The sequence below is a fragment of the Hirundo rustica genome, chromosome 8, assembly GCF_015227805.2.
Source record: "Hirundo rustica isolate bHirRus1 chromosome 8, bHirRus1.pri.v3, whole genome shotgun sequence".
In the NCBI taxonomy this organism is placed as follows: Eukaryota; Metazoa; Chordata; class Aves; order Passeriformes; family Hirundinidae; genus Hirundo; species Hirundo rustica.
The window spans coordinates 14,516,337-14,540,443 of NC_053457.1; the positions used below are offsets into that span (position 1 = coordinate 14,516,337).

At 43.0% G+C, this 24,107-nt stretch overlaps 1 protein-coding gene and 1 long non-coding RNA gene across 2 annotated transcripts; one reads left to right on the top strand and one right to left on the bottom strand.

Annotated features, from left to right (window-relative positions):
• Window positions 1–572: 572 nt before the first annotated feature.
• On the bottom strand, window positions 573–20,913 carry LOC120756106 (uncharacterized). The gene is made up of 4 exons (XR_005702021.2): window positions 20,722–20,913; window positions 5,561–5,611; window positions 4,336–4,451; window positions 573–2,204 (listed from the first exon to the last, which is right to left on the bottom strand). It is a non-coding gene; the product is annotated as an uncharacterized LOC120756106 (long non-coding RNA).
• Window positions 4,943–12,250, top strand: COMTD1 (catechol-O-methyltransferase domain containing 1). Its single transcript, XM_040071867.2, has 7 exons — window positions 4,943–5,086; window positions 6,359–6,480; window positions 7,487–7,592; window positions 8,348–8,466; window positions 8,731–8,785; window positions 10,200–10,333; window positions 11,166–12,250. The coding sequence occupies exons 1-7, from the start codon at window positions 5,005–5,007 to the stop codon at window positions 11,316–11,318; spliced, it is 771 nt and encodes a 256-aa protein (XP_039927801.1). The 5' UTR covers window positions 4,943–5,004; the 3' UTR covers window positions 11,319–12,250.
• Window positions 20,914–24,107: the final 3,194 nt, after the last annotated feature.

The following is a 24,107-nucleotide window of genomic DNA, read 5'->3' on the forward strand; positions in this document are numbered from 1 at the left end:
ATGTCTGTGTTCCATTTCAGTGATTACCCTCCAGCTGGACAATGAATCAGATTAAAGGAAGCTTTGCTACTTACAGTTCATCTGATAAAAAATCCAGATGACTTCAGAGGCAATGATGAGTATTTGGGAAACTATTAGTCTTATTTCAAATTACTGAATTCAACTGAAAAAAATATGGAGAGCAATCCCATTTATCACACATAAAAAAAAATTTAAAAAAAAAAAAAAAAAAAAAAAAAAAAAAAAACAAAAAAACAACCAAACAAACAAACAAAAAAAAAGTACCATTCTTAAAATGCCAAGATTTTCAGCTGAGAAGATAAATGAACATTTATGGGAAAAAAAACCAAACACATATGTGTGGAATGAGTCTGTCTAAGGTCAATAGGTTATGCTGGTAAATGGCACAGATATGCAAAATCAAATGTTAAGCATAATACTAGAAAGATAACAGGGATGGAACGGACAAATACACAGCGAAACCAATTAGAAGAAATAAGAAATCTCAATCATGAATAAAATAATAATTTTATATACAGTCCTCTGAAATACAGCATCAAATTATTTATCTTGGTCTTGCAAGGGGATATACACTGTGGAGTGTAAAATTATAAAACATACACATTTTTCATCTACAACAACCAAGACAGATGAATGAGCACGTAAATATGGTAAATAAGTTCTGTTTCAATTTTAAACAAAGATATTACAAAAACCTATTAAAATAGAATACATACAATTGAATGCTTATGGGTTTGCTTATTTGTGAGTATCTTAAAAGGTAAAGAATTCATGGCCTTCATGGTATTTTCTGAGTATCTGCCCCCGTCTATGCACACACTCATCCACAATGTCACAGTGCGGACAACTTGTAAATATGCCTCTTCCCTCCTATCTTCTTGAACCAGCTTAAAATCCCAATCTGTATCAAACATTTCTCTGAGGATGGCTAAAATCAAGTCAGCCTCAGCTCTACAAACTTTTTGCTCCATCAATATAGATAAAAATTGCTATTTTGCCTCTCAACCTATAACTCTTCATTACCAACCCTCATTTCACTCCAAACCCTCACACTCAGCGATGCAAAAACAAGCAGAAATATTCTGACTTATATTCAAGATTGTATGTTCATCTTCACAATTAAAAGGTTTGTCTAAAGTGTCATTATCTGCTTACTACAACTTCTTTCCTCAGGTCTCATCTCATTCGAGTCCTATTTGCCCAGAATGTCAACCCCATCAGCATTTTCAGCAGTTAATCTGACCATAGGAATGCCTGAATGCATTCTTCTTTGGTTTCTCCTTGTATTTGAGCTTTTACTCATTCTGCACTCATACTTGAGGTAAACTTTTAAACAGCTCCAAACTTCATTTTCATTCCTCCTGATCACTCCTTAAAACCTTGCTCTGATTTCTCCTAAGAAATTTGAGTTAGGCTACTGCCAAGCACACTGCTCAATACAATCCATTTCCCTACACTTACTGCCCATGACCATGGCTTTACACTCACATTGTAAGCTTTTGGGGACAAAGACAGCTGTCTTCTCTTTCAGCTGTACACAAGCGTCAAACATTTTTCCATTTTACTCACTAAACTAAATACATGTAGCATTTACACTTCTTTTTCAACATTTTGATGTGTTTTAGAGGATTGTGTGACTGTTATCCTCATTGTAAATAGAGAACAACGTGCAGATAACTAAGATTTTAAGTCAGCAACATTTAAATTATGCTTGAAGCCACACCAGCAACACTGCAGCTTGAATGAAGCAGACACGACATGCAACTCCAACGAATGCCTTCCAATGTCATAGGACAACATAGCTTCAACAAATGTGTAGGGCAACAACACATGTAGGGCTTATTTTCCTTTATGAGTTGTGCTGTTCAAACAAGCCTGTACACACTTCCTTTAGGGTATCTGTGACATAGAGTGACTTTCCATCACAGAATGAGTATGATTTTAGAGAGTTGTCCATACTCACTCTGGTCCACATCTATACCCAGGCTGTTCACAAGGGACAGAGGCTGAAACAGACACTGATTTTCTTTTTAGTGCAGCAGTAAGACAATCAAAATGCCCATATACTACTCTTTACCACCATCTTGGAGCAGGCCACAGAACATCACCGACCTGGAAGGCACAGCGTTTCAGAACAGGCTGAGTTCAGGTAGTTTACACATGGAAGAGTGAAGAGGGAAATTCTAAAAAAAAATTTAAAAGAGTAAATTATGAGTGCAGTGAAAAGAAAAACTTTCTATACTCAAGGCAAGTAATTTAGCATTTTACAGTGGTGCCTCAGTTACTAGGCACAACTGGTCCACGTAAAAATAGTTGCAAATGAAAGGCAGAAACCCAGAAGTGAGATGTCAGCCTTACCAGTAGGCTAACTCTCCACCAGTCCCATTTCTAAAATAAGTCTACGCAGATGACACCAAGGTAGATGCAACATCCTCACACAGAAAAACACTCCTGAAAGGAAAGTTCCAGGAGAAGAAACTATTGCATCTATCAATTACCCAGTGTAAAACCTTGAATAGATTATCAATATGAATAAAGTGAGGATTTGTACACCCTGAGGTCATCCACCATCCTGTCTGTTCTACTCCATATGTTTTACAAATGTGATCATGTTCTAGCTCCAGCCTGAATATGCTGCCAAAACCTTCCTACCCTTCCAAGAATGCAGTTCCAGAGAGAAGGTACTTTCAGGCATAGCAAATATGCCTACTGACTACAGCACTGGGAGCAATCCTGATCTCCTATGAAATCCGTGCAACTGGACTGCCCTCACAGATTTGGGGGCAGTGGGGTTTGTATCCAAGCCCACATTACGCTCATTTTTTAATCTCTAGGTAGCCTTCACCTTACTTAGCAAAAATATAGGCAGAAATCTCCAAAAATATTTAAATGCTCATGTAGCCACAGCACACTGCAAGCACATGTCTAATAAATCTGTTCATCAAAGTTTTCTAGTCAGTACATATCACAGAGTTAACTGAAAATGGCTCAAACAAAAGCTGAGTTACTTCCTTACCTAAAGGAAACAGCATGTTGTCCAGTACGGCAATACAGTAAAACACCTGACACTGCCAGCAAAGGTAAGCTACTACTGATTAACAGGTGGGATGAATTCCAGAAACACATTTAATTATCTTAGCAATTCAGTTCACCAATTCTCTTGGAGCTGTCAGAAACTTGACGTTCCCAGAGATGTCCAAATGGGGCATCTCGTCGAGTCGAGAGGTCAACACAACACTGGAAGCACACTTAGTGTGTTCCATTGAACAGAATAACCCGCAGCTCCTCTCTCCCTTGTGCTGCAGTTGTAGAGAACAATCACTAGATGGAGCCGCACCGTCACAAATCTGATTTATGGCCGCTGCAAGAGTTGTTGCCTCCTACAGTGGTTTGGCCTAAAACTGACGTGTTGCAGCACACGCTGATAACTCGTCTTCTGAAAGATGGGATGAAATGCTCTCATTTACAAACGCAAAATGTACACAGAGAAAGTGACAAGATACTGAATGGAAAAATGCCACAAAGAAACCAACAACACTCACAGCTTTCAAAATCAAATAAATTTTAGAAGTGAACTGTAAGTTATTTTATCTGCCAAGACAGATCATATGTCTTACTTTGTTCTGCAAATCAGAAATCACAGCAGACTCACTAGTGAGTGACATGATCAGTTTCTGCAGAAGAAATACAAGAGCTCTGGGGGCAAGTCTTTGTAAATAAGCTCTAACACACTAAAAATGCAGTGATAGACAAACACATTTCCCATAAATACCCTGGTGATATACTTAATCCCACACTTAAGACATACTTAGAAAAGAATATTTTTCTTCTAACTGCACTGACATTAGTTTTGCTAGCATAGGGAAACAGTTGAAATATTTTTATCCAAACCTACCAACACACAGTTCATCTGGCTTTCTGGAGATAGATTATGTGCCAAAAGGGAATTTTCACCTGCTCTCATCCTACATCTGTGGAGGCCAGGTTGCAACCAAATCCATTCCTATGTATTGCTGGTCTGTGCGCAGTGGCACTACTTTCACCTCCCATAGAATGTCAGAATGATAGATCCCCACATTTTGCTTGTGTTTTCCAAAACCCAGATGCTACCAGTACTTCACAAAATGAAAACCACAACCCCAGCCCATCTCCGAAAGGCAGAGAAACACAAAAGACTCAGGTTTAGGCTGACATAAAAAAGATGGCACAATCACTGTTGACATATAAACCAACTCCCTCGGCAACAGATCCGGTCAGGGAGGAGATCCTTCAACAAGGCTGTAAAGTAGTGTCAAGGGCACTGCTCCATCTCACCTGAAAGGTACTGCAGAAGGGAGCTGATACAGCATTGGAGGAACCCAGGCCCCATTCCCCCTCTCTTGGAGAATCTTCCTTGACTCCTTTCACCTGGAAATTCACAGGTCACAGGACTGAAATTGCAAAAATTTTACATTCATTTTGATGATAATTGCTCACACCTCAGCTGCAAAGGAACGTGTTGTAGGGGAAGGAGAGAACTCACTTCCTGGGCTAGTTGGAGTACCAAGCCTCTTACGAGCATATTATTTCTGTGAAAAGCTCCTCCAATAGGAGCCCATTACGTGCTCACACGACACGTGGGTATGTTTTAAAATGAAGACTGCGGTGAAGCTGTACCAGAACCAGCCTCTGAGGAGGTGATAGCACAAATCCCAGGCGCTGTCTTTGTCACTCGACACACCACAACCGAGCACGTTACCGAGCGGAAGGCTCACACCTCCCGCGGGTGACCCATCCTCTCGCCACCCCAGCCGAGCCCAGCATCGGGCACGCCAGGGCGGGGGGGGGCCGTACGAGCCACGAAGACGAAGCCAAACGCCGCCGGGCCGACAGCCATGGGCAGCGTGGCTCCGCCTTCCCGGGACGGGCGGAGCGCCGCGCTCCCCGTAACCGGGCCGGGCCACGCCGCTCCCTGCTGCCGCGCCGCTCGCTCCCGGCTCCAAGATGCCTCTGTTCAGCGTGCCCAAAGAAGTGGCCGTGGGGACGGCGATGCTGGGGGTCGCCTTTGCCACGGGTGTGCTTGCAGGTAAGCGGCGCCCACCTAGCCCTGCCACACGCCCGGAGACGTGAAGGCTGCGCCTTCCTCGTGTCCCCAGCGGGGACGGGACGGGAACCGCAGCCCCGGGCAGGTCCCTCCCAGGGCAGGTGCAGCCCGGCGGCCGTCCCGAGAGCAGACCCCAGGGGGCTGCCCAGCGGGCAGGGATTTATTTTGCTGAGCTGCGACAGTAAATACACTGATGTTCTTAGAGCCCAAGCCCCTCCCTGTAATTCAGCTACCGCAGTGTGAGGCCGGGCCAAGGTCCCAGGGAAGAAGGACACGCTCTCTGCCCGGTCCCCTGCCTGCGTTTGTTTGGCCAGCCCGGAAGGGCCTTGTGCACATCATTGTTTCCTGGCGCCAGTTTCGCTTTCATTCCCCGGGGGCAGCGGAAGAACGAGCCCGTGATCCAGGAGGGGAAGGAGACTGGTGTTGGGTTTGTGACGCGGGGACTGGGTTACTTACAAATTGACTTAAGGCAAGTTGTAGAAATAATCTACATCTCTTCGTGATCGTCTGTAAAACAGAACCATTAACAGAAAATAAACTTTTTGAAATAAAAGTGTTCTGTAGTAGCAAACAACTACCAGAGATGTGGAAGTGAATTTGTTGTTATTTCTTCCCAATAGTTGTGCACCTCTATTTGGTAAAAGATACATTGGGCATGAAAACTGCAGTCAGTTCTGTATTTGATCCGTAAACCTCAGCTTTCAGCACACCTACTTAGTCTGCATGATGGTTTCATGCTAATCAAGCCATTGAGCAATACCACATTTCCCCTGGCTGGAGGGCAGGACAGTGTCAAGAGGAGAGCACGGGGTTTGAGAAGATATATCAGCTGATGGGCCTAAAACCCGGCAGCCTCTTCATCTGGCAAACAAGGGCCCCAGACTAACAAAATTGTGCACCTCGCCTCATTCATGTTTCTTTCTTTAAATTTGCCCTTTGGGTTTTGATGGGATTACTTCTCCTGTAAGATTATGGCAGTTTGTAGCCATCATATTGGCTGCTGAACAACACAGTACTGAAGCCTTCCCCTTTCAGCCTTTGAAGGCCTGGGCTGGACATCTAGGCTAAAAAGGAGAAGGGAAAAAAAAAAATTATAGTCCACCTGGTTGTCCAGCTATGTTGTGTTTCCCATTTTCACAGCTATTTTAGAGTGGAGAACTTTTTAACCTTTAGTAATACTTCAATGCTTACTTTATTTAAAATGGCAATAACTGAAAAGTATAAAAGTTCTTATTATTACTTTTTTTTTGGTAGGTAAAAGATTCCCTTTAGTTTTTGGGACACAGAGTGGTATGATGGGGAGGAACAGTCCTCTCCGGCAATACATACTGGATCACTCTTTGCGAGAACATCCAATTCTAAAGAAGCTGCGTCTGGTCAGTATCACGCACACCTCATCCTGAACTGCTGGGATCCTGGTCACATTTCCTTCCTCTGTCTTATTTGCATACCTACTAGAAGGATTTTTTTTAACTGGTACTACCCAGACTCTTCAATATTCAGGGCTACCTACTTGACTATTTAATAGTATTGGCATACATTTCAGACATGTCTTTCTGTCCTCAGCTCCCAAGGCCATGTGTTAGGGCTGCTTGACTTGGACTTGAACAGATGACTTCTGTTCATTTTGGTTGACATATAAGGAACCTGTAGCTCAGAGGGGTAATGTCCTCCATCAGGCTGCAGTGTCAGAGATGAGACCAGACTTCCTGCCTCAGGTTTGAATAATTTCAGGTGAGACAAAATGTTCTTGTATAAAAGAAATAAAATGCTAATTGCTCTAACAGGTTGGTTGGAATGATCCCTAGCAGAATAAAGGAAATAGGAAGACATACTTTCCCTGCAACTGTCATGGCACAGCCCTGCTCCTCCACTGCCCATTCCGCAGTGCCAAGAGCTCTTCCACCCTGGGATGGGCACAGCTTCTCCAGGTTTGCACTGTGTAGCCAGGACTGTATGATCTGACTTTTGGCAGACATGAACCTAGCAGTTCCTTAAAGCATTCTACTTATCTTGAAGGAAGTGCATCTCTGTGTGTAAATTCACAGAAATAAAGGACTTTCACAGTCAAAGTTCCTCTATGATTCTTCGTTAGTTACAAGTACTGCTGAGTTTCCCACAGCCATGGTCACTTTGGAGCATAGTACCGCTTTGAATATACACTGCTTATGACACACATAACATCCTCCTTACTTATAGTTGAATTCAAACCAATTTCTGGCTCATAGATGGAGCATGAAGCCATCTAAAATGAAAAGACAGAGGTATCTGTTTTTCCTGGAGTTTCTTTCACTAGGACTTTTTTCTTTAGGATATTAGTTTGGTACATTTGGTTTTTGTTTGATGTGATGTGTTGTTTTGTCTTTTTTTTTCCTTTTCTAGCTCACTGCTGGTCATCGCTGCGGCAGAATGATGGTATCCTGTGAGCAGGCTCAGCTTATGGCAAATTTGGTCAAACTCATTAAAGCCAAGAAAGTCATTGAAGTAGGTAAGAGTGTCACTTTGCAGTAAAATAAAACTCTTGATTATCATTCTCCAAATACAGCCATGTTTAACATAAAATATCCAAATACAGGAAGGCACTGCATAGCTGTCAGCAAACTACAGCATGGAAAGGAATCTCTGATTTGCACTTAGTTGCCACTTTGTCTAATTTTGCATCCATTCATCAGCATGGATGGCTCATCAATTCCGAGACAGTCTAAAAAACTGGGCTGAATAGATACCTTAAGTCTTCAGCAGCTGCAGGACAGGGTGTATTCTGCCCTTCCTGTATCAGTTTCTTATTAGAAGAAGATATTTTGCTGCACAAGCCCTGTAACAAATCCACTTTGCTTGATGCAGCTATATTAGGAGGATGTCCTAAAAGACAGACTGATGCTGAGCATCCAGGCATGGGTTCCCACCATCTTCATTCTTGGCCTGGCTGTTACAATTCCCTGGTATTTTGCTGCTTAGCCAGTCTCTCTCAATTATACCTGCAAGATCAGACTTGGCCTTGTCTGTCCGTGAGCCTTTTGGAAAAAACTAACATTGAACTTTGCTAAAAGATTGATTTTAAAAAAAAGTAAAAATTCCTCTCAGCGTACCATTACATTAAAATGGAAGGAAAAATGAAAAATCTTTACTGTCTATTAACGAATTTCCATCATTAATTCCTCTGGGGATTTTATTCCTGAAGAGAGCCCTGTAGTCCTTTTTTCACTATACTATAACTGTTGACGTCTCTTATGATTTTCCTAGGTGTTTTCACAGGTTATAATGCCTTGAATATGGCACTTGTCCTGCCAGATAATGGCCAAGTTATTGCCTGTGATATAAATGAGGACTATGCCAAAATTGGAAGGCCACTGTGGAAGGAGGTAAGCAGCATCTCCTGTACAGAGTGGGGATAGCTGACTTCACATGTGAGGAGGTTTTTGATATTTTAGACTTGCACATTCAGAAAGAAGTATTCTTATCAATAAAAGAGACTGATAGAGTTCAGTTTGGGAAGAAAAATAAGTGGTGTTTGGAACCTAGAAATAATAGAAAAACTATCTGAACCCCAGTTGCTCTCTGAGTACAGCCTACTAACAGGTTATTTCTTGATCACTTTTTATCAACACTCTTCTTTTTCATCTTAGGCAGGAGTAGAGCATAAAATTGACCTGCGGATTAAGCCAGCAATTCAAACACTCAGTAAGTAACCTGAAACAACCAATTGTTTCCCCTTCCCTAGAAATAGCAGAGGGATACAATAGACCCTCTATTAAGATCAAATATGGTTTTGAATGTGATCCTTTTTGCTAACAGGAAGGCAGCTTCTATTAAAAAGTAAAAATCCCTAGAAGTTCACAATTTTCCTACCTACTAGCAGAGAGAAGGAAAATGCTTGTCCTGTGTAGTGGGCTGTGCTGCTCACTCACCTGTCCTGTCCATCACTTGGTTTAACCTATCAAGTACTATTGTCAGCTGCTTCTGGGAAAGCTGATTAAAATAGATTAAGTAGACAAAGCCAAATTTCTCTTATCCATTGTCTATTCTAAGCAAGAACTCCTTTGTAAGAGAGGAAGAGTTCCCTGAAAGGGCTGAGATGCAGAAAAAATTCAGAAGCTAATATATAACTTAGGCTGAATTGTGCTCAGAGAAGTTCAAATTTAGGATGTGCCAACAGTGTTCAAGGCCATTAGTGAGGCAATGACTTTTCTCATTCAAGGGAAGAGAAAATGTGGAGCAGAGGAAATACTAATAAATGTTCTGAAGATGCAAGAAATTTTCTAGAACTGTTGGATGCAGAAGGTTTCCAGTAAAGGTGTTTGATGGATCCACAAATCCATGGATAACCTTGTGTTACTTTGAAATCCATCCTTTCTAAAGAGGCAAATATAAGCAGTTTGCTGGTACGCACACTCCGTGAAGTCTTTCAAACTGCTCTGTCCAGGCCCTGCTTCAGATAAAAAGGTTTTCAGCTGACAGAGGCTAAGGGCAGGTTAGAGGGGTGACAGAAGACCTTAGGAGACAACGATCACCTCCTTTGCAACTGGCAATTTGGAATTCTCAGTCAAGAAGTCTCGTTAGGAGAATTTAAAATTCAATTCTATCTGCCTTGGCCCAGAGAGGGATTACGTATAGCAATTTTTTGCTGTAAATATCTCTGACAGGGTTTGTTCATGCCTGTGTCATGACACTTGATCTGCAAGGAGAGACTGGCATTTAAAACCTGTTCATAAAGTGAGAAAAATTCTAATCCACTCAAGAAATCAGTTCTCAGCTCAAAAAAAGCTGAAGGGGTAGAGTACATCCAGTTTCAAAGTGCTTGACTTGTTTTTACTGTGCCTTTCAGCAGTCCCAGTTACATCCTTCAGGTTTGGGGCTACTCCACAAACCTCTAAGCACAAAGAACTCAGTAACTGCATGTTTTATGGCATACATAATGTCTAGATTGGTTTCTGTGGGATAAGCTTTTCTAGTAATTACCTGTGGAGGAATAGGCTGCCTGGTCAGGCAGAAGAAGGCAGCAGAAAACATTTAATGAGAACTTTGACACAAATGGATTGCTTCCTCCTGCACAGCACTAACCAGGGTGTGACGACTCACTTTGTTGCTCATCTAGATGAACTGTTGGCCAGTGGAGAAGCGGAAACCTTTGACTTTGCTTTCATTGATGCCGATAAAGAAAACTACGATGAGTACTACGAAAAATGCTTGCGCCTCATAAAGAAAGGGGGAATAATAGCTATTGATAACGTAAGTACTGCAGTTCTGATGGCAGTGCACAGGCAGTTACAGCTTCTGGCTGTGGGAAAAGAAAAGAAGTCATAGTGGAATTCTAGTAATGTGATTTCTGACCTACAGCTGAGTTGATAATTGTGAGATGTTTGTTCCACATAACACAAAAAAAGAAAATTCAGCATAAACTCTTTTAGTAAGCTATATAAAACACTAATAGAAGATAGAAATTTTTTTGTTATAGAGGATGCTCTGTATTATTCTGGTTTGTCTTGTAGTGCATTTATACTATGTACAGTACTTACACAAGATCAAAAGTAGCACTTGTAATCAGTAACTATTAATAAGTTATCAATTAATTAATTTTACAAGAAACAAAGGAAGTTAAACTTTGGGCACCTTTGGCACATCCCCAAAGAATGTTAACCTTCAGGGTTATGGTGGCAGCCAAATAGGAGCTCTTAAAACAAGTATTTTTAAAAACTATTTTTGTTTTGGGTTTTGTGGTTTTTTTGTTGTTTTGGGCGGGGGGCAGTTGTGTGTATGTTTTTTTGGTTTTGCTTGTTTGGTTGTGGTTTTTTTGTTGGTGTGGGTTTTTTGGGGTTTTTTTTTGGTTGGGTTTTTTTTTGGTTTTGGCTTCAAATCTACAGTGGAAGTACAATTAGCAAGTCCTGTGGACTCTAAATCCCACTTATTTATGAGAGTTCCATGTCAGAGACCATTAGACATCTGAAATACAACAAATAATATCAATTTCTAAAAAATATACATTAACTTTTCCAAAGCCTCCTTTGTGGTCCAAGGACCATATTGGAAGAAAAGAAGTGCATCACATTTCTTTTTTCAATAGGTCTTTTGGAATGGAAAGGTACTAAAACCAAGGAAGGGTGACTTGGCAGCGCAGAGTATCCACCGCCTCAATGAGAAGCTTCTCAGAGATGCACGTGTCAATATCAGCATGCTCCCAATGGGGGATGGAGTCACATTAGCATTCAAGCTGTAACTCGAGGAAGCTCAGCAGATGGAAAATAGCAAGCAGCATCAACTCATCAGAAAAAATGCAGGTGGAACAGTATCAAAAATTTAACTTAGCCTATATCTCCACTGGATAACAGTCTGGGAAAGAGCCTATATCTCCACTGGATAACAGTCTGGGAAAGTGGACTTTAGGAGCAGCAGGATCCTAAGGGAAGCTAAGTAGAAAAGAGAGAATTATTATGAGATCTACTATTTCTTATTTTAATTGTAATAAAGGAAATAAACTTAGGTGAAATTGTCCTTGTCAGACAGTGGTTGAAAAAAAATCCCCCTCTATAGATTGTCCCAAGTGACTCAATACAACAAAGTAATTTTCTGTGCTAGAAGAGCCTCTTGAGCAGCAGAATAATCAGTCAGTACCATCAAAAGGAAAAGAAATGCAGTTTACTAATGTTTATAGCCATAATAGAAAAATGGATTTTTAATGAAATTATATCAAGGAGATTGCTAACCTTTTCAGACTAAATATATTGTACGTCATTCCTTATCTTTGAAGAGTACTACAGAACAAGCCTCAAAAAGACACCATCTGAAAAAAAAACCAAAACATTCTTTTTAAAACCTTGCAAAGGACAAACAGTATTGGCTATACAGTAACTGTATTGTCTAAAACCTTTGTGCACAGGGACTGGATTTCTTTAACCTAGGTAACAGCACAGGTAGATTTTCTTTTAAGTCAGAATGTGGAAAAGCAAATGGGCAAGAAGTAAACCAAATCAATTCTCCCTCTTTCCTGTGTCACTCCCCCTTGCCCCCTCAAAGAAGCAACTTGCTAGTTGCTTGTTCCCTAGAAAGTTGAAAATACAGTATTGGTGGCAAGCCTACAGAAGAATTATTATTGTATGAGGATTGCATGTAACAAAATCTCAGCCTGCAATTCTTTATTACAGATAAAAATTGATTAAATAAGAAACTGAAAATAGGATTTTACAGACAAAAGCTTCACTGGTTACTGTTTTGGTGGCTGATAACACTTGAAGGGTATCATATATATAGAGGAAAGAGAGCTTCAGTTTTGTTGATATCCTGAAGGGAAGCTGCATCAGAGCTAAGAGAATCCTTCATCCATTTGCTTAAATAATGCACTTGAATGACTCGAGGCACTGGGGACAAAGATTTTTAGTCTCAGAATATTTAAAACTTTCTACTTGGCTCATATTTTTGAAATTTCAGCTGGGTGGCTTGGGTTCTGGTAAGGGGCAGAAAATCAGAGCATGAGAAGTTCTGAGCCTATCTCAGACACTTGCCACAGTATATTGTGGTGGAGAGCAGTGAAGAAAGGAAGCATTGCCCGATGGCTTCAGAGTAGGGTTATGACTGAGGAAATCTCAATTCTGTTTCTGTCACTTCCACTTAAAGCCCTTCTTCAGCAAAGTGTATCAGGATGTGCTGAAGTACTTTGCTGAATTGAGGACTGACTGCAAAATCCATGTCTGGGAGAAGGCCAGGACAAGGTGCACGTTGCCCTTAAAAAAGAATTTAAATAGGGCAAAAAGTTTGCGCAGTTTCTTTTTCTGAGCACAGATTTGCTCTCAGAGCTTCAAACCTCTGCACTCCTCAAATTTCTTCTCTGCATAAAAGGAATAACACCTTATTAAATTCTTAATTGCTATAACAGCTCTCAGATGGAGTGGCTACAGGAATGTACAGGATCATTACACATTTGCATGCAGAGCTTCTGGTTGTGTTCTACTTTACAGTTTTACTTTGTGAAGTAGATACCAAAAGAATCCTAAGGGTTAAAAAACACAAAATGGACCCTTTAACAGCAGGGGCATCTTCTCAAATATTCCTGCTTTCAGAGGCTAGAGTCTGATACACATGAGCAAGCCAGAAGCTGGTAAGAATATATACCCTGCCCTAAAAGTACCATGATGGCCTTTCCCAAACATGGAGAAGACTTTGGAAGATCAATCACAGACTCTACAATTGTTGTACTACTATTTTCCAAGTTGCAAGAACCCTCTCAGTGAAGCTGAGCCAAAAATGGGCAAGCATCATGAATATTTTTGCAAGAAACTCAAGTTTAGCAACATTTGAAACTAGATACGAGCACTCATAGTTGAAGAATTCAAAAACAACTATTCTTTCTGTGGTGGGAACTGGCAAAGTCCCCATTACCTATGCTAGAAGAAGACGTATCACGTTCCTGAGGCTGAAGCCATGTGCAGCAGACAGCTAGCATTTTGCCTCTACTTTGGATTCTGTTCCATTTTAAATATGCAGATCATAATGTGAGTATTTCATCAAACCTGTCTCCATCCTGATCACCTAATTACCATTAGAAAGAATAGCAATGTGTCCCTAAACTATAGATTGATGAGCCATCTGTAAGTGGAAACAAAGAGCAGAAGGAAGCTTAATTGAATCAAATATTTAGAATACATTATCTTGTAGTTACTCAGAAACTGGCCTTCTCTTCAGGCTTCTGTCCTGCACATCTGGAATTCATCACCACTAACTGCATTTAATCCTTCAACCTTACTATGAAGTGACTGCTGATAATATATAATTATGGCTTAATTCAAGTGGTGAATCAGCTATGGGGAATTTGTGGGGGCAGTGAGAATTTATACTTCCATTAGCTGATGAGAACTGACCACCCAATAATGCAATGCAAGTCTTTGTCTCTCTCTAATGGAGACACCATGTACGGAGGGCCATGGGTCTGCTCACCCCTCTCGGGTGATACCCCTGCCTGAGCTCCTGCTCGCACTATACAGGCTCAGGATTTTCTGCCCCCAGAGAGGAACTGACCCATGGGCACAGCTGTTGCCCAAACCTTCCTAGCCAGCTGCTCCTGCAACACCAACATCTCTTCTGCTTGTAAGGGAAGACCCCAGAGGGGCCAGCACAGGTGACAAACGTACAGCTGGGACCTGCTCAGAAGCAAATGGGGCTGAAGGATGGGTCATTAAACAAAAAAACAATTACAACAACAATAAAAAAAGAATTCCCCCTAATGTGGTAACTCCCAGAAGCCACCATGAGGATTAAAGCATGCAATCTTAACTGCTGGTTGGGTATCTAAGCTGCTCCAAAGATGTCACATTCAAAATGCTATGGTATGATATTTACATGGGTGACAGGGAAGGGAACAGAAGACTTTTTACAGGTAGGCTTTGCACCTCTACTAGTGAACTAAATGAGCAGGACTGAGACTGGATGCTCAGAAATCTAGGGAGAAGGCTGCCCCCAAACAAACAGCTCATTGTCCAAGGGTAGACACAGGAATCAAAGCTCAGTTCTGCATTTTCAATGCTGCAGGTTTTAATCCTGCTGGGACATTGGGGCACGAAGCAGGGAGTATCCTCAGTCTCTTATGTTTAAAAAGAAAGTAATGGCCTAAAGAAAAACTGGGCTACTCAATGTAACATAACTTGCAGGCATTTGTTGAACCTCTGACACTGCTGTCACTCCTTTTAACAAACTCAAGTGTTTTTAATCTATTTGAATTCAGTCACATTACACACAGACAGCACTTTCTGTCAATTGCTACTCATAGAAGACAATTAGCAAACTTGTGACAAAGCCCTTAGGATACAGAAAAAGGAACATGAATATAAGCTTATCCCACCTCCTTCCTTTGAGGCACGAGCAGTTCCCAGAAACCTTTGCAGCTCAGATCTGAGGGATCTGCCACATCTCAAGCACTGCAGTCTTGGTGCTGGAGTGGCAACAGCAGCAAGTGCCATAACTGTCTCATTTTTGATGATGTAGCACACGGTTGCATCCCTGGTTATGTTCTGTTTAGCACGTGAGGAAATCAATCCTAAATGGTCACAGTGTAAAAAAGCTAAGAGATCAGTACTGTTTTAAAAGATTTTTCTCCTTGCGTGCTGGGTTGGGCTGGAGGAGAGTTAACTTTTTTCATAGCAGCTAGTACAGGGCTGAAAAACTAAACTTTACTAACCCATGACAGAGAGCTAGGACAGCTGACCCAAACTGACTGAAGGGATACCTTATGGCATCATGCTCAGCATATAAAATGGGGGGAAGAAGGAGGAGGAAAGGGAGACATTTAGAGTGATGGTGTTTGTTTTCCCAGGTTATGTGTGATGGAGCCCTGCTTTCCTGGCAATGGCTTTCCTGCCTGCAGATGGGAAGTGGTAAATTAAGTCCTTGTTTTTACAGCTTCTGCTTTGTTTCTTAAACTGTCTATCTCAGCTTACAAGTTTTCTCACTTTTTCCCTTCCAGTCCTCTCCCCCATTGCACCAGAGGTAGTGAGGGAGCAGCTGTGTGGGGCTTAGTTGCTAGGTGGGGCTAAATCACAGCAACCTTCTAGCAGAGATTAATACAGCTTGGTTTTATCTCTCCCATCTACTGAATGTGCACAGGTCTCTGCCATCGTGGCACCACCTGTGCACTAGCTCAAGGAAGGTGACCATGCTGAGTGGCTCCATCCTTTCTTCCAAAGGACAGCCAGACCAACCTAAAATAATCTAAAAACACCCACACGCAAAAGATCTGGGCCCATCTCTGAGTGGTTTGCAGCATTTTTGATTTTATTGCTCATTCCATGTTAATGAGAGAGGCAGCATAATCATGGCCTTCCCAGAATGAAAATGTGGAAATCACAAATACAACAAGAAGGATATTTTGGGTGTGGTTTGCTGATGACATCCCAAACAAGTACTGAGCAAGAGAACGACCAGGCTGATTTTTCTCTCTGTGCAGACCTAAGAGCTGCATTTCCTGCCACAGTGAGCACTGAAGTTTCGTCAGAGAAGCTTAAAGAAATTCTTTTGCTTCCTAACCCATCAGTTGCTCTGGTCTCTGGTCTGCCAAGTCTTTTCCCAAGGCTGTGGCATTTCTCTGCTGCTGCATATTGTGCCAGTGATTTGCACTAGATGAAAAGGCTCTGCACAAGTATAAAGCATTACCTCTACATAATTCTAATCACACAAAATTGGTCTCATGCATTTGCAGCTACTCGTGGTTTCTAGTCACCTGTTTTATAATAATTTTTAAACCAATGTTTTGAGAAAGGAAATGAACTAACATAAAACCTGCAAAAGAGGGAAATTAATGTGGGATTTCAGATAAGTTATTTATCTTCCTTTTTGGCTCAGTGCAATACTGTAGGGATAAGCACATAACTGGCTGCTTTAATATTTACTCCTATTATAAGAAAAATAAACATTGCTGATAAGTCACTGCTTTCCAGGATTAGATTTCATATTTTAGAGACTGCTTTAAATTAATGCAGAAGCAAACATTATCTTTTCTTCTTATTCATATATTTCCCTAATGAGTTCCAAGCAAATTGTGCCTACTTATATTTTATGATTTTAAATAATTAAAACATTTTATGGAGGCAACTAAAATTCTCCCCAGAGTTAGCAGAAAGATTATTGATTGAACAGATCTCAGGCTACAAGGAAAAAAATATTATTTAGTTTAAAGGCTCATAATTTTATTCATATTCACCTACAAAAAAACCAAGAGACTGTGCATTTTTCCAGCAACCTTTTGAGTTATGCTGGGGTAGGGGCTTGGGTTATGTTGGTGAGATGAAAGCAGTAATTTTTTGACATCATGAAATTAGATTTCAGAAGATAGTTAATGAGAAAGTGTTATTGCTGCTGTCACAAGTAAATGCAATACCTAAATACTGCACACCCACACAACAGCACAGCATTCATTGCCCAAGATAAAGCCTTACTGCACATTTACACCACCAAGAATTTTAACAAATTCACAAATACAAAACATCAACAGAAGAAACCCACTCTCAGAGAGAACTGGTTGACAGGATACCCAGGCTGCCATGTCATGTGACACGGCCAGGGAAATCCATAGGGTTATGGCCCAGATGTCACCGTACTGTAGCACAACATCCAACCACAGAAAAGGGGGATTCTTCCAGAATGAAAAGAAAAACAAGGCACAACAACAAAAAGGAACCAAAACTAAAAGAGGACAAATATGTTTTAAAACAGGTGCAAAGAAACCTTCACAAGAAGGGAAATGGATGGCTGCAAAATGAAGTAGAAGTAACAACTGCACGTAAAATTTAGGCTTATTTGTAAGGAACCTAATGCTTGTGTCCATGATGTCACCTTGTATCTTTTGTTGTGTGGGGTTTTAGAAAGCAAACATTACGAGTTTACATTTAAAAGTAAGCAAAGCATGTAACTCCTTGGACTAGCAAAAAAAAAAAAAACCACCTAAAACCAAAAACAAACTAAAAAAAAGCAACCAACCAAGCAGAAAAGACCCCAAACACGTACAGTACTTAGCTTGAAAATGCTGATTTTGAGCATTATTTTTACCCTGCATTTTATGTCTGACTCTTTTGCTTGCAACAGCAAAATTCACATAGGCTGTGGCTCACAACTCTCAATGTTTACTTCATAAGGTATGTGTTTTCCATCTGCCTGCTAGAAGTTAATGCTGTTGATATCTGCTACAAATCAAAACCTGGAAAGTTGAGGAGCAGGAGCAGCTGCAATGAGCAGATCTGGAAAGCTTTGTCAGCCAACTATGGACAACTTTGGATTCAAGCAGAGCTGTAAAGACTACATGGGGTCAGGTAGGGAGTGGGCAATGAGATCTCCCTGCTGCTCTGTGTGGAAGGACACATACCTGTCTCCACCTCTGGCAACGTTCAGCTTCACAAACAGAAGTGAGAAAGGCTCCCTCAGGTGCCTTCACCAGCTACCAGTGTCTCCTCAGCTTCCTGGCACATCAGCCGAGTTTTGTCATGTCATTTCCAGTGTCACCTTCAACAACCTCCAGCCATCTAAACATCAGCTGCATGAAATGCTCTCCCAAGACACTTAATCCATCTTTTCTGTACAGTGTAATTAGTGCGGTCATTCAAAAGCAGAGAGCCACAGTTAACTGTGCAACGACTGCGCCGTCATGTAACATAACAACGAGATTAACACAACCTGAAAGAAAGAGCAGAGCCCTCCTTGGTTTCCTTTAAGCAGCAGAGCTAGATTATGTTGCAGTGAGCATCAAAGACATCCCCAGCGAGGAGGAGCATTAATTCATTATCAAAATACAATTACAAAACAACACACACTAGGTCAAGCTCCTGGAAAAAAAAGATTCCTGTACAAAAATCTGGAGTTTCTCCACAGAAGTTTAGAGCCAGCTTCTCTATCACCACCTCTGTCTTCCCACAGCTGTTATGGATTTTAGGGACAGTCATTTCTTGGGTGCTATTCCCACCAACAGGCAGTAGTCCCTCTCCTCAGGTCAGGAGGACCATCAAGACCCCATAAGGTGTCCTGCAGATCATCTGTGCCACAGTACCAAAGCTGAGCTCCCCTGGCCCCTATCAAGGACTGCTGTATGGGATCAGACCTATCCTCACAGTTCTGAGACTGATCCAAGATACCACTGAGGACTAACCCAAAGGAGGCAAAAACACAGACACATTTAATCAACACCCAGAGACACAACACTTAAATTCCTTCTGTCATTACAGAAGCTGTCTCAGGTACCATCAAGCCCATCTCGCACTCCTCTCTCATGCAGTTTTGCTTGCTTTGATGGCTGCTACCACGTTTTCCTTTCTTGATTTTCAGTGTTATCACTCACCATATATTGAGTGACCCTTTAGCTCAAGATCAAGGGTATATTTAAATTTCCAGACACAGACTATAGTAAACTCTTAATGAACACTCTAGACATACAGATAGGGTGTGTCTGCCTGCTGACCTTAGGAACAATTTATGGTCATCTCTACAAACTACACTAAAGCCTGACAGTGTTGCAAAAGACTAATCAAACTTGCACAAGCAATCAAGACAGCTCCTATTACATGTAAGCATTATAATATAGATTTTTAATTTTATGATCAAACATTTCTGCATTCAACCTTTGATGTGGTCCTTCCTGACCTTACTAGGTCCTTCCTGACCTTACGGGTTTCACATTACTTTTTTGCCTTCAGGCAAATAAACTGAGAACCTATAAACAGGAAAATAGCTGGCTTTCAGCAGTCTGTGCTAGTGGAAGATTCCTAGATCTCAGAAGGGCCAAGCAGCTTTGTGCTGTGATCACAATTCTCTAGCAAAAGAAGTAGACAAAATCAGGGAATCACCAGCAGAAGTTACAACTGCCTTTTCTGTGTTTAATTATCTTAACTTTCTGCTTTGGGCTTATCTTTCTTCATAAAAGAAAATTGGACTGTGACAGCTGCAGCAACACCAAGTCATTTCAGCTAACTCCCTGTACTTTTTCTCCAAGGGATTAAAGGCTGTAAGTCAAAGGAAAGAAAAACAAAGGAGAGGTAACAACAGGTTTTCCACAGTTATCCTATAAAGGACAGTTTAAAGTTGGAGCCTTTCTTCTTCGGGAAAGTTCACATTTTGAATGCTTTTCTGCTCCTGAGCTATTCTCTCCCTTGCTGCCATGCAGGCCGAGATCTTTGTGCCTGTAACCCTGCTCTCAGGTACCCACCAGGTGCTTTGCAGGCAGCTCAGCTCACGGGCCGAGGCAGGCTTGTACCCACTCCCGCCCAAGGACAGCACAGCCGCACTCTGCCGTGTGGCCACCGGGTGCCCCAGCCCCGCCAGCCCAGGCACATGTGACACACCGTGGTCTTAATTCAGGAAATCCCAGACAGAAACGTGAGTGCAATCTCATTTCATGGGCAAGAAACATAATCAGATAAACACAAAAGGTTTGTAAGGCAGGGGTACATGCTTTCTACGAGCCCTGCTCTCTCTGCTCACCAGTGATTTATGCTTTGCAAACCCAGAGAGGAGCCAAGGACAGCCACCTCACAGGCGCTCCTCTGGCATTGAGGTGTGCCATGAGTTAGGAGGAGCTGCACCCAGGAGAAGCTGCTACTAAAGACTGTGCTGGGACTCCATGTACATCTCTGCTACAGCAGCCCACACAGAAAAGGAAATATTAGAAAATGGAACTCCGAGACAGATTGTTTTGAAAAAGAGAAGGTGTTTTAGTTAGGTTGTGCTGCCTTGGCAGAGAGGCTATCGAAACTGCTACATCAGTGCTCACTCGTTAACTCACCTTATCATGGGCATGATAAAGTTAAACCAGGCGAGCTTCAGGCTATTTAAGCTAACTGCAAATAATTTCAACACAAGCTCACATATTCTAAATGCAGAGAGGACCTGTGCTACAAAGCATTAAAGCTCACCTGAAAGCCTACCAGTCTTGCACCAGGACTAAATGCTGTACCAGATTTCCTAAGGTACTACAAAAGACTAATACAAAAGTAAAATATTTTCTCAAATACCAAGTGGAAAAAGATCAGCCTTCTAAGACTGCAATATTAGCCTACATTCACAGTAAATTACAGCACCATGAAGAACTATTTGTAAATTGCAGTTCTCTTAAAAACATTTCATAAAACATTGATTCCTGAAACACGCACACTCACCTAGTGCCATCTCTCTCAGGGCAAATTGTGCAGCTGACAGCATAGAGGGCCACCACTTCTGCTTGCCACATCCAGGGAATGTCTGTCAATGCTGGTTCTGTTCAGCCCAACAAATGAACCTCCCAGGTATAACAGCAAGAGCTGCTACGCACTCCATCACAATGGGCAGGCTTCTGTCAGGGCTAAAGGACACAAGGAGCGCACCATTACCAAGTGAAAGCAAAAATACTCCCTACCCTACTCCCCAAAGCACATGCTGACAATTAGACTCGTTAAAATGGCACCAGGTGTTTCCTGTGAACAGTTAAACCCGCTCAATCCACTCTACAAGGTACCAAGGCAAAAATTCACCATAGCAGTCAATTTGGCCTGAGCCCAGGCTCAGTACACCCATATCTCCAACTCCTCAGGAGCTGAGGGGTTCAACACAACTGGCAAAGAAGTGTTTGCATGCTTTGCTTGGAAGGGAAACAAAGCCCCAAAGACCAGCAAGGATCCCCAAAGAGGACAGGGTGAGGCAGCATCCAAGAAGAGGCTGTGGGGAGCCTGGGGCAGCAGTTGACTACCCAGCACCATGGATGCACTTGTCTTCTGGTTTTGTCCAGGAGAGACAAATTTTGTACGTTCATGAACAAAACGTCCTGAAGAAAATTGTGTCTGCTCCCCATCCTCATCTGAAATATTCTAATAGACCCTCTGTATGAAGGGGTTGGTGGTACAGTCACTCGTCACAGCAGCACTAACCATTTCTGCCCCATGGCACCAGCAGCTCAAACAGCAAAGACTGGTAATTCACCACAGCCTCACAAAATCACCAAATCAATCAGGTTGGAAAAGACACCAGAGATCCAGTCCAACCTGTGACCAAACACCCCTGTGTCAACTAGACCATGGCACTAAGTGCCATGTCCAGTCTTTTCTTAAACATTTCCTAAGACAGACCCTCCCTGGGTAATCCATTCCAATATTTGATCACCTTCTCTATGAAGAAGTTCCTCCTAATGTCTAAGCTAAACCTCCCCTGGTGCAGCTTGAGACTATGTCCTCTCATCCTGTCACCTGTTGCCTTGGAGAAGAGGCTGACCCCAACTTAGCTACGCCCTCCTTTCAGGCAGTTGTAGATGGTGATAAAGTCACCTCTGAGCCTCCTTTTCTCCAGGCTAAACAATCCCAGCTCCCTCAGCTGCCCCTCATAGGATTTACCCTGTAGACCTTTCACCAGTTCTGCTGCCCTTCTCTGGACACGCTCCAGCACCTCAATGTTCTCCCTGAACTGAGGGGCCCAGAACTGGACACAGTACTCAAGGTGTGCCCAAAGGGACAATCACTTCCCTAGTTCTGCTGATCACATAATTTCTCATACAAGCCAGGATGCCATTGGCCTTCTTGGCCACCTGGGCACACTCCTGGCCACATCCACATGGGACAGGCGCTTAGCAGGCTTGCTGGGCTCTCTTCCCTGTTTCCGTGCTCCAGTGGGTTGATTGGCACTTAAATTACAATTAACTGCAAAGATGGGGGAAGAGTTTGGGAGCTACCCGCACTGTAGCAGTGTGAGGTCCCTGGGCTGCAGCCATGTGCCCACACTTATAACACATCCTGTGGCCACCACAGCGTTGGTCCAGTCCCACCGCACTGCCTGCTGCCACCAGACATGGGAATATCACCAGTCAGCAACGTTTTGAATCCTTCCCCTTTCCCTGCTGGGTTTTGGCAGCTGGTGCGCCCTGTCCTCCTACCAGCGAGTGTTTTTTATAGCCCAGAGGGACCAGAATATCACTTTGGAAATCAAGGTATTGCAAGCCATTTGGGGATTTCTTCTAGAAAAGTATTGTCACGTCAGGAGCAGAGCAGCAGTCGGGAAGACAACTTGTTGTGTTAATTAATTCTGGTTAGGGGAGTGGATGCTCCCAGGAGCCAGCTGCCGCAGGCCGTGAGAACAGCGCTGGCTGCTCCCTCAGAGCCGACGGGCGCTGCCCGGCTCTCTGTCGTAGGGCTAGAGCACCCCGAGTGCCGGTGTACGCGGGGCGTTTCCTCCTCTAATTCTATTTATTTGTCTCAGAATCACCTCGGGCTCGCTGCCACCATCATTTCCCACTGCCGCCCTCGGTCGGTGGGTTGGAGACGGTGCCCGCCGGAGCGGCTCCTCCTGAGGGAGCAACGGCCGCGTGAGGAGAGCACCGGCGGCCACCAGGTGGCGCCCGCGGCCCGCCGCGGACTCGGGGCGGGCGCTCGGCTCCCTCGATGGCGATCGCCCCTCCTCGCCTCAGCTCCACGGCCTCGGAGCGGCCCCGGCCGGCTTGGGGCGATCGCCCCTCCTCGCCTCATCTCCACGGCCTCGGAGCGGCCCCGGCCCCGGCCGGCTTGGGGCGATCGCCCCTCATCGCCTCATCTCCACGGCCTCGGAGCGGCCCCGGCCCCTGCCGGCTTGGGGCGATTGTCCCCATCATCGCCAGAGCCGTGGCACGGACCGCAGCGGATCACGAGGAAAAGTTCCTTGGCAACAAAGCGCGCTCGGAAGCTGCCGGGAAAGCATCCCGGACTGTGCAGGAGAAAATACTCACAACACACCCCTCCCCACGCCGCAGCCAAACCCCAACCGCAGCACAGCATTTAACCATAGACTTAGCATCTCTTAAACGAAGGAGCTACGTGCGCGTACTAAAGAGCCATTTAAAGTGTATTTTTAATAATGCCACCATAGACCGCTAAGAATCCGAAGGCAGAGCTCACTGGTTCCTTGTGAGCACCCACCTCAGCTTTCCCCTCCGTGCGGCTTTCAGGCGGAGCTCGGGTAGCTCGGGCAGAAGCGATGAAGCACAGCAAGAGCTAAGGGACATTTCTGTAATAGCTATTTAGTGTTTTAATGCTCATAGGGACACAGGAAATGTAAACAAACAAGTTTATAAGTGCTAAGAATGCCAAACACTTAAACAACGTCATTGCTTCAGCATTAGGAACTTCTCCCATGGATCCAGGACAAAGAACATCCCATGAAAAAAAACACAAACCCTCTCAATATTTCTGATATGTGTGCTACTGTTAATCAGCACTGCCGTGGTGTTGGGCTCAGCAGAAAATTCTCATTCAAAGATACTGAAATAAAGGGCAAAGATTTGGAGCTGAAACAGTCCATGTTTGCCATCTTTAAAGAGCTGTCAGCACTTTTCCCAACACCAGCAGATAAATGAGGGTAGATATGAACCAAATCTCAGTATGTAACACCTCACATTTTGTCCAATAGCATTTTCATAAGTTATAATTGCATATTCTTAGAAATTAATTTGCCAAAAAAGAAGTTTTCCTCTTTTAAAATGAGCATTTGTATTGAACTTGCAGCTAAAGTCAAATATGCTGCACATTATGCTCAGAAAAATCCAGTTGCT

What these genes read in the sequence shown, in the direction of transcription:
- COMTD1 (XM_040071867.2), top strand. Translation starts at nt 5,005, where the DNA reads ATGCCTCTGTTCAGCGTGCCCAAAGAAGTGGCCGTGGGGACGGCGATG. An exon ending in GAAGGCCACTGTGGAAGGAG is followed by an intron (nt 8,467 to 8,730) that starts GTAAGCAGCATC and finishes TTTTCATCTTAG; the next exon opens with GCAGGAGTAGAGCATAAAAT. An exon ending in GCCAGCAATTCAAACACTCA is followed by an intron (nt 8,786 to 10,199) that starts GTAAGTAACCTG and finishes TTGCTCATCTAG; the next exon opens with ATGAACTGTTGGCCAGTGGA.